This window comes from Helianthus annuus, chromosome 4, assembly GCF_002127325.2.
Source record: "Helianthus annuus cultivar XRQ/B chromosome 4, HanXRQr2.0-SUNRISE, whole genome shotgun sequence".
NCBI lineage: Eukaryota > Viridiplantae > Streptophyta > Magnoliopsida > Asterales > Asteraceae > Helianthus > Helianthus annuus.
The window spans coordinates 1,889,774-1,900,549 of record NC_035436.2 but is presented as its reverse complement, the minus strand read 5'-3'; the positions used below and the strand labels follow the sequence as shown (position 1 = coordinate 1,900,549).

At 32.7% G+C, this 10,776-nt stretch overlaps 1 protein-coding gene and 1 long non-coding RNA gene across 2 annotated transcripts; one reads left to right on the top strand and one right to left on the bottom strand.

Moving 5' to 3' along the window:
• Positions 1-1,296: 1,296 nt before the first annotated feature.
• On the bottom strand, positions 1,297-3,179 carry LOC110935494. Its single transcript, XR_002589138.2, has 4 exons — positions 2,728-3,179; positions 2,542-2,607; positions 1,818-1,901; positions 1,297-1,345 (listed from the first exon to the last, which is right to left on the bottom strand). It is a non-coding gene; the product is annotated as an uncharacterized LOC110935494 (long non-coding RNA).
• Positions 3,180-9,118: 5,939 nt separating this feature from the next.
• Positions 9,119-10,462, top strand: LOC110934272. Its single transcript, XM_022177443.2, has 2 exons — positions 9,119-9,237; positions 9,925-10,462. The coding sequence occupies exons 1-2, from the start codon at positions 9,207-9,209 to the stop codon at positions 10,398-10,400; spliced, it is 507 nt and encodes a 168-aa protein (XP_022033135.1). The 5' UTR covers positions 9,119-9,206; the 3' UTR covers positions 10,401-10,462.
• Positions 10,463-10,776: the final 314 nt, after the last annotated feature.

The window sequence follows — 10,776 nt, the reverse complement described above, 5'->3', positions numbered from 1 at the left end:
AATTATTGTAATGCATATAAGACATCTGAGGCTGCCATGAATAGCTCAAAAACATCTTATAATGAATCAAGTTCACACACGAATGATTTTTTTGCTTGCCTCAATTCAAGAACCATTGTAGCAAGTTTCCGGTTTTGAGTAAGATGGCGAAAGACATTTTTGGCATCCCGATCACTACCGTGGCTTCCGAATCAGCCTTTAGTGTTGGGGCGTATATTGGATGACTACCAGAGATCTCTTTCAAAGGATATGGTGGAACTTCTTGTTTGTGGAAGTGATTAGTTAAAGGCGAGCTCAAAAACAACCTTAAAAACATTAAAAGTAAGCTTTTATTACATTTATAATCTACTTATACTTTTTTAGTTTATGCATTAACATTTGTATTTTGTTTATTTAATGTGTAGCAAGCTGCAAGAGATCAAGAAAAATTGGAAATTAATGTGTTGACTCCAGATGGGTCTGATAATAAATGAAAGGTATTTTTATAATTAACAAAACCTAAAAGTTGTTATGTAATATGTAGAACTTAATGGTTTTGTTTAATACTTGTGTTTATAGGTTATATATTGATTTGAAGTTGAATTTTGTGGATGAAGATGATCAAGCTTAAAGAAGAAGTTTATGGCTTTTAAACTAAATGACAATTTGTATTCGCACTTTATTTTTAGAACATTTTTAGAATCATGATTTGAGTTATGTATTGCTTTTATTAGTAAAGTGTTGGACATGTTTTAATTAAGTTAGAATTTGTTTTTGTTGAACGAAGCATTATCATTCAATCGAGCGAAACCGAGCGAAAACAATCCGCTCGATTTTTTTTAGGATTTGATAAAAACCGAGCGAAACTGAGCCGATCGATTCAAATTCAATCCGAGCATGAGCATCACTTTTGCGCTCGGTTTTGCAAATTTGATCCGCTCGGATCGGATCGGTTGTAATTCAATCCGAGCATGAGCAGACCCTCGATCGGATCGGATCGGTTCGGTTCATGAACACCCCTAGTTTTATGTAGCTTAATTAGTAGGACATTATAAAAATCTATATGTATATGTATATGTTTATAAACCTTGACAGCAGGTGTATATAAATGTCACACCCCAACCGATGGCGGAAACATCGGGATGAGACGAAGTGTGTATAGATTGTTAGAGACGTCATAACACTATGTGACAATATTTAATTAAATTCAAATTTCATTGAAATACTAAATTGTCATACAAGGTTCAAATAAAAATAACAACATAGTTTCAAATTGTAACATAACAACAAAGATAAATTAATCTAGGTGTGTATCTAGTCCACCCTAAATCTCGTTTCATCTTTAGTCCATACTTCAACAATTAACCTGCAACATGTATTAAAATAGAGTTCAATGCAAAAGCAAAGGCGAGTATACAAGTTTGATTACATAGCATAATAGAATAAAAACTCATATCCAACATGTAACGTAGTGATTAAATTTACTAGCGATGCAATTTTTGGCGTACTATATGATCAAACCCAAGAATACAACGCACAATAGCCTAATCCCAATAGTTTAGCGGGATAGAAATGTTTAACTCAACAATACCCAATTAGAATAGCGGGCGGGGCGTTAATCCTATAGCGCTATAATTGTTAAGGCGGGCTAGCAAAGTTAATGAGCATATAACGTTCCAAATCGTTCATAGAGCATACAAGCATAGCAAATATTCACAATAGTTTCATGTCACGTTCATAGATAGAGTATGTTTTGTTTAAGCATAAAAGTTGTTTTGAATAGGTATACATGTTGCATCCCAAAGTGTAAAGGGGAAAAAGGGATCGAGTATACTCACGATGGTTGCGTATAAGGATTTCTTGTAGATAAGCGCACGAGTAAAGATTGAGAATTTCCAAAATAACGAACAGGAGCGGTTATCCTAGATATTATCATAACATGATCAAATTGATATTTACAAGTTAGTTTCTAATGTTTATGGTTTACAAATTATTTAATATTATAATTTATCTCATTAAATAACATTTAATTTCATAAAAGAGATAAGTTATTAAGAGTTTATAAATTTAGAGGTTTGATTATAAAAGGGGAAAGAATAGAGTAGCAATTATATAAAATTGTTAAGGTTAATTATTAGATATTAACCTTTAATGTTACAAAAGGGGTTAAACTAACTTGTTAGTTATTTAGGTTAAAATAACTTTTAAAGTATTAATTAAAACAAAAGAATAGAATTCTAAAAATAAAGAAAAAAAAATATACTTAAAAAAAATTAAAACCACCAAAGCTTTGTTGTGGTGGTCCCTTGTGTAGCAGCAACAACACCACCACTTGATCTAAGCTTTGTTTTGTGATGAGTTTGGTTTATTAATTCTTTAATAAATTGCTCTTATCAGTTCAACTTCTTCTTTAATAAGTAAGACATAAACGTAACTGTTGTCATCTTTCTTTAAAAAGGCATTCATTCATACATACACTATTACCATATTTTTAAGTTACCATAATATGTTTTATGAAAGAAGATCCAAGAACTGAAAATGAACGGGAAGAAATATTTATACCGAATGATGAACTAAGTTCCAACGCATCAACGACGTGAATCCCGGGTCCCGAGGTGTTCGTATCATCTTCATTAAATAAACGTAAACTGTTATCCTTGTCTAGTAGTTATAATTATGTGATGTCGAAAAGTGAACGTTTCAATAGCGAAATAACGAAGATCAAATGATAATGAAATAAAAATTTACCGAAACGAAGATCCGTGAGTTTCGGCTTGAGCTTTCGTCTCCGGTGGAGCTCCGACGGCTGCGGCGAAACGAAAGAAAAGAGTTCCGTCGACCTCCGTACGGCTCCGGCGAGCTTCAAGTTTTTCCGGCGACGACTCGACTTCTCCGGCAAGGACCGGCTACGTGAAAGAGGTGTGTGGGTGTTACGAAAATGGAGAGGGTGCTGAAGCGTCGTTTATCCGGTTGCCGGTAAAATCCGATTGTCGGGATGTAATCAGAAGGTGGGGAGGGGTCTGATAGTTGAAACCCCTTTTTTTGTTGCATAGTGGAACCGAGAGGGAGAGAAAGGTTTGGACGTTTGTTTGCGTGGTGTGTTTGGAAGGTAAGCTTCTCATTCTGTGTGATTAGTTATTGTAGATAAGAAGTTTTTGAGAGGGGTGTGGATAATGTAGTGGCTGTTGATATGCAAAGAGAAATGGATTTAGGGTTTTAGTTTAAGGGTGAATTAAATGCAAGTTGTTAAGGATATGGAGCCAAAAATTGGTCCAATAAGCTGGCCAGGATTGACAGCGCATGGATCAGCTTATTATTATTACTATTATTATTTTTCTTTTGACATGGGAAGTCCCTAAGTTTAACATAGTTGATGTCTCCATGCCTTCTTTAGTTATTTAATATATAGGTGGGTGTGTAATGCCTAATAATTAATTAATATAAATAAGTGAAGTAAAATAAATAAATAAATAAATAAAATAACTAATGCGGTTGTGACATGGTCGGCTTCTGATGGTTCCTTTAGCGTGAAAAGGATGGCTGAAGTCAGCATTCAACTTTTGGCCGACATTGTGTTTAGTATTATAATGTATTATTAAGAATTTTAATATACCAGTAAGTAATTTTATCAAGCATATACATCTATATAATAATAGTTAATTTTATATAAAACATGAAATTAGGTGATAAGTGTGTATAAAAATAAAGGTATGGGTTGTGTATTGTGAACGTAGGATCAAGTGTTTGCACGTATAGGAAATCTAGAATCATGTATTAATTGTCAGTTACACATGCGTTTACGAGGGTACGAGTGTGTATCAAATGTATACCAGGATTAAATGTTTAAGCAAGTAACAAACGAGGCGTAATTCGTATGAAATAATTAATTTTATTACGATCGAAGCCTCGGATTACAATCATACGAAACAAAAAAACAATTACGAGAGTTTACAAGTTTCCGAAAATAGAAATACATTATAGACTTTCTAAATAAGGAATGTTACAAAAAGCGAGGCGCTACAATAAACATCCATTTGATGCAACTTTACTCGTCTATAATCTATATATGTTTATAATTTGCTTAATCTATTTGGACACCCGAGGATCTATTTGGACACTTAACCGCTCCTATATGACTCGTATAGGTTTATTCGAGTCGTATAGGGTTAACGGTAGATAACACAGACTGTCACTGTCAGTTTATATCTGGCGGTTGGTCGTAACGACTCGTATAGACCTATACGAATCGTATACAACCCAGATGAATTTTTGGTGTTCAAAGATGGCAAATGTAGGTGTTTATTGTTTTTTTAATATTAATTTAATATGTTTTGTATTTTATCGTATCGTGACGTATCATATTGTGTTGTGTCGTATCGTATTGCGTTGCATAGTGTCGTGTCGTGTCGTGTCATGTCGTATCGTATCGTATTTTGTCGTATCGGATTGTTACGTATCGTACATTTTTTCAATATTAATTCTAAAAATTTTATACGTATTATATTGTACGTTTTGTATCGTGTTATACATTATACGATTTATATAGGGTCCTTCGTATTAGGCTGATACGCATCAATTTATTCCTTATGCGACTCGTATAGATCAATATAAGTCGTATAAAAGCCGTATACGACACAATTTTGATGTATATGAATCCTATAGATGTAAAATCCTTTTTTCTTTAAATTAGGTTTTTGCTTTTCATGATGTATATTAAATTAGGTATTTGACGTATTTTGACGTTACGTGTCATATTGTGACGTATATTGTCTATACGTTTCGCATCGGTGTCGCTTGGTTACGTGTGGTATCATATTGTATGATTATGTGTCAGTTTGTATAAAATCCAATCGTATCATTACATGTCGTATTGTATGATTACTTGACGTATTTTGTCATTACAAGTCGTACGGTGACGTATATTGTCTATACATGTCATATCGGTGTCGTTCGCTTACGTGTGGTATCATATTGTTTAATTACGTGTCGTATTGTATCATTACGTGTCGTACTGTATCATTATGCAAACATACATTAAAAAATACAAATTAACCTACATAATACACAATGTCATCTGGGTCTGGATTCATTAATGCTTGAAACCACTCTATATGTTGCGCATAGTTATCATACCATAGTGTCACTTCGTCGCCTCGGTGTTGATCCCAAAGATAGTTCGGTAAAGGCATTAGGCATTCCCCTTTAGATTGACAGTGATTAAATGACTTTCGTCAAAAAAATACATGGGATACCACTTGATGAGGGAGACATACTACGTTAGGATGATATAAGGAGAAGAAAGTGTGACTGCCTCCCAAGCTTAACAGGTGAACAATCACACCAAATCTGTTAGCAAGCAGGACTTCCTTTTTTGACCCATTCTTGCAACTCATCGCACGACATAAAATCCTAAACAACGTAATGGTTAATATTTATCTAAAAAGACATAAATGAAGAATTGTCATACCTGCTTAGTTTCATACATAACTTGCGAGTAAGGGGATTGCTCGTCAACTAATGACTCTTGGGTGTAAGAAGGTTCATCATATTCGTTGTGCCATAGTTTTGTGTCCGTACGAGGCTTCATACCCGTTTAGTAGTACTTACTTTCAAACGTTTCATAACTTATTTTTTAAAATCAAATTCCATCTATTTTGAATATCTAGATATAGTATTTTATTATCTACCACGTGTGTTATCAGTGGCGGAACTTGACCAAAAGTTCTAGGGGCGGAAAGTTATGGGACTAAAAAAAATTCTATTGCTACGTTTCGGGTTATATATTCTGCTCGGGTCAAACAATAATAACTCCAAATAAAACTACATAATTTTCTTTTACACATAAAAAGACGCTAAATATTGTTTAACAAAAACAAAAACCAAATATTTATAATGATGCGAGATAAATGTTAAGTACCTGGACGAAGAATTACAAATCAACCCAAGATCTTTAAGATAAATGGTAAGTACTTTTAAGACCTTTAAGATAAAAAAGAACCCTCAAATTTGATTTATATATAAAGTAGTAAGAAACTTTACTGAAAGTTTATAAACAATTATAAAACTTATTATAGTAGCCCGTTCTTTACATTTTTTTAACTCAATACGAAAATATCTATAAATATTTTTGACAATAAACTTGATAAGGGCAGAGAAAGGCAAAATAATTGACGCGAACTGACCTATATAATTTTAAATTTTCAAACAAAAAATCAGAAATATTACACTTTTAACCGAAACCTCATAATGTGGGATGGGTGGGGGGTTGCACCCCCGTCCCTTAACAGCTATGCCACGGTGTGTCATTAGTCAAGCTAAAAACATACGAGTATGATTGAATTTGTTTATTCGTATTATATATGATTAAAGTCAACCTATGTGCGTAGTTTGCCAATGGGGTTGGTTTACAAGTCTATTCTTAAATGAGACTTTTTCTTTTGTTTATTTTCTCAAGTGTTTGAACATGTATATTCTAATTGTTCATATCCCTTTCATATTGTTGGATGACTGTTTTATATAATTTATAATATGATACTTTGGAAGACTTTATCATGTTTTAAAATGGTTATAATTTGGTATTTAACCCTCGTTTTCACTTACCATTGTTTAATGCTACATTAGTAATGTAGATGTTTTGTTACTTAAGTAATATTTTTTGGATTGGTCCGATTGTTGTGGACGAGACATTCCCTTGTAATGACGTTTGTCTATACTATCAAACAAAGAGTTTTACAATACCGTGCAAGTCGATCATGCCAACGTATATAAACACTTTTCTATCGTGATACGATTCAATGCCCTTACACTTCTCTATTTTGCACTATAACATTTTTTTGTATCATAACATTTTGTGATAAGCTCCACAAATAAAAGGCAGCTGCTATAATAAAAATTTATTTGAAAACAATCAAAACATACTTGCCCTCTTAAACCTTACAATGCGAGAATAAAATGGCAAAATGATCCCCGAGTTCAAGCCACTTTTGCTACTTCAGTCTAAAAATAAAACTTATTGTATCAGGGCCCTGAAGTTCCATTTTTGTTATCATTTTCATCCAATTGGTAAATTGGATTAAAATTTTCTGTAAAACTTCTCCTCTTTTTATCGTTTTCCACATTTAAATGAATAGTATAATCATCATTTTATGCCATAATATATTTTAATAAAATTTGGAAAACAACAAAAAAAGAGAAGTTAACATAAAATTCTAACTCAGTTTGCCAATTAGATAAAAATGACAACAAAAATGAATCATCAGAGACCCATGTACAAAAAAAAAAAAATTTAAACTAAAGTAATAAAAGTGACCTAAAATCATGGACCATTTTAGTATATTACTCTTAATTAATGCAAATAAATTATTAGCATATTACTCTTAATGCAAATAAATAAACAAATGATGACCTGTGGCCGATTGGTCATAGTATTAACTGGGTAACTAAATGAGTCCAAAGCCATGGGCCAGAAGTCAAGAATAATAACTGGACACAAGTAGTCCAGTGGGCTGTTTAACTAAGCAAACTTACTTTTTAAGAATCTTTAAAAATATATAAAAATACTTTGTGTTAATTAGACAGATGCTTTCGCGCTACTCTTTTTTTTTTTTTTTTCAAAATACATATTATGAAATTTCAAGGTCTTAGGTTCTACATTATTAAAATCGTAATTTTAGTATAACATAAATGGATTATAGTTGATATGCTTAACATGTGAATCTATGGCATATTCAGACAACTCTCCCTTTATGTATCATGTATGTTAGGATCGCGGTATGTATGTATCATGTATGCATGCATTAAAGTGTGGGATTTAAATCTTTAATAGGGGTTTAAAGATGAAACTTTCGATAAGAAAATTGCAACATTATTTGCTTAATTTAGTTTTCCACTTCAGGAACCTTCTATTATTTTTTTTATTTTCGATTGGAGGATAGAGTTTCTTTACATTTATAAAATACAAATAAGTCAATTATGTATATTTATTGCCGGACTATTGAGTAGACGACTCGTTAAAGTATGCTGAGATATTGTATTATCGATTTAAAAATACAATAAAATAATTTTAGGAGGCTTAGCCGGTGCACGTCCGCCATGTACACGTGGGAACAACTTACTGGTCAAAATTCTATAAAATTTTAAGCTAATAACACGCCTTTCACCCGTGTGAGGTTGCTTAAATAGCTTGTATTTTTTTTAACGCTCAACTAAATCACTGGATAAGCATCCTGTGATGTCCTCAATCGAGTAAATGTATCCCCTCCTTTATTACGGTCAGAGTTGGATACATACCCGAGCCATCAAGCCATCAGTTCCGGGGAAAACCCACCCGCCTGAAGGTCCACTGCGGTAAAACCCGGTTCGGCTCGGTTTCGAACTAGCGACCTCCAGAGAGGCCTAGTTCTAAACTTCATTGTCACCACCAATAGCCTTTAAAGTGATGCTGGTGGGAGTAGAACCTGGGACCTCAAGGAGAGAAACCAAGTGACTAACCACTAGACCAACTTGTCAGGACAGCTTGTACCTTTAAGCTTATTTAAATTACGTATAAGGTCGAGCCGTACCGAGCTAACACGTCTATAATATAAAAAAAATAAAAACATAACCACTATATGCAACAAATGACAAAGTTATTGATAGGGTCCGGGAATGATGAAATGTAAACAAATCTGACGTACGTCTTTACCTCTATCCACGCGGATAGAAAGGCTGCTTCAGAGAAACCTTTCACATCACCACCACCATTTATGTAAAACATTTCATGTATTTGTGAACAAGAAATGTACACATGATCTTTTTTTTTTCCATTAGAAAATATATGAGTTTGAACATTTAGCTAAAAACAAGCCTATGGATCAAAAATTAAAATAAAAAAGTATACTCAAGATTATATAAATTAAATTTATTAAACACGTTTAAAGTTAGTTGATTACTATGTCTTCATAGTTCATATTGAAGTTTTGACAAATGTATATACAGCTGGCAAATGATATTATTTTTTATTTGGTTACCCGCCACCCAATCCGTGTGTGCTAATTTTTAATTTTTAATATCTAATATTTAAAGATTTGCTGACGTGGATAACATTCCCTTGCTATAAAACCACTGTTTTTTTGCTTGATTCTTAACTTAAACATTTGATTTAGCTTTTTGTTGTGATTTGATCTAAAGACAAAAAGGTTGAAGAAGCAGAAGAAGAATTCAAGGATTACTTGTACTGAAGAGACTCAATGCTTGACAGAACCTTCCTTGCTTATTCAGGTAAGTTAGTTTAATTCGATTAGATTCGTTGATTTTGAATTTCGATGTTAATATACGATTTTATAAGTTATTGATTTTGAATTTCGATTAGAGTCGTTGATTTTGAATTTCAATGTTAATATGATTTTTATAAGATATTGAATTTCGATCATAGTCGATGATTTTGAATTTCGATGTTAATAAGATTTCATTTGTTAAATTTCATATAGTTATTGATTTTGAATATCGATTAGAGCATTCACATCCCTTCCCTTGTATTTTGTATTCTATGATAGTGGTATTTATATTATAAAAAAAGGTTGTAAGTGGAGAAGAGAGAAAATGTTACTATTTATCTGTATATTTAGGGACATTGTTCACCTTTATAAATTTTTAATATATTTTGAATGTGGTTGTGAGTAGAGGATAGAAAAAACGTAATAATAAAAATATAAAAAATATTATTTAATTGAAATAAGAAATAAAATTTAGTTGTTTCAATGTTCATATGATTTCAATAGTTTGGTTTCATATAGTTACTGCTATTGAAATTTCGATTAATTAATGTGCTTGATCAAATCGCCGTTTCATATGCTGTTAGTTCTGTTAATTCAGTTTGATTCAATTTGATATTGAATTTCAATGTTTGCTGAAATGTTTTGTTTCGAATCTGATTAACTTACTGATGAATCGTGTTGTTCGTTGCAGAGATGTCAACAACGGTTATGAACGATACAATTATGATGCCAGCAACCTCAACCGAATTAGTGTTAGCAAAGTGCGATTGTTGCGAATTGACGGAGGAGTGTACCCCAGAGTACATAAGAAATATTCGAGCAAGGTATAACGGTAACTGGATGTGCGGATTGTGTGAAGAGGCGGTTAAGGACGAAATGGTAAGGAGCGGAAGGCTAATCAACACGGAAGAAGCTATGACGCGTCATATGAACTTTTGCCGAAAATCAACATCGCCGGATCCACCGTTGAGTCCGGCTATTGATTTAATCGAAGCAATGAGACGGTTTATCCGGCGAGGTTTGGATTCACCTAGAGCGTTAAGGTCTGTGCCGAGTAGTCCGTTAAGGAGTACGGGTAGTGTTCGGCTCAGTCGGTCTGAGAGTTGTATAGCGAATCTTGCGATTGAATCATCGTCTTATGTGGATTTGCAAGAATTGATGAACTGATAAACAAAAGGGTATATATGACTTTATTTCATTTGTTAGTTGAATACTCTTGTATGATGTTAATAGATGTCATTTTTTTTTTTTTTTTTTTTTTTTGTGAACAGAAATTCTATATTTTTGAGCATACTAGCTTTAGACTTTTGATGGTAAGTGTGAATATGAAATTGATACATGAAATAAAGTGAGGATTTACATATGATTATTTTAGTTGATATTGATGGAAGTTAGCATTAAAGTAGATATGTAAGTTGAGTTCATGTGTTTACTACTATAGATGTGTATTGTGTAATTTAATTACACAAGAAAATAATTATTTTATTATCTATAATCTATAATCTATATCTATCAATACTATTATAAAAAGGAGAAGTGATGT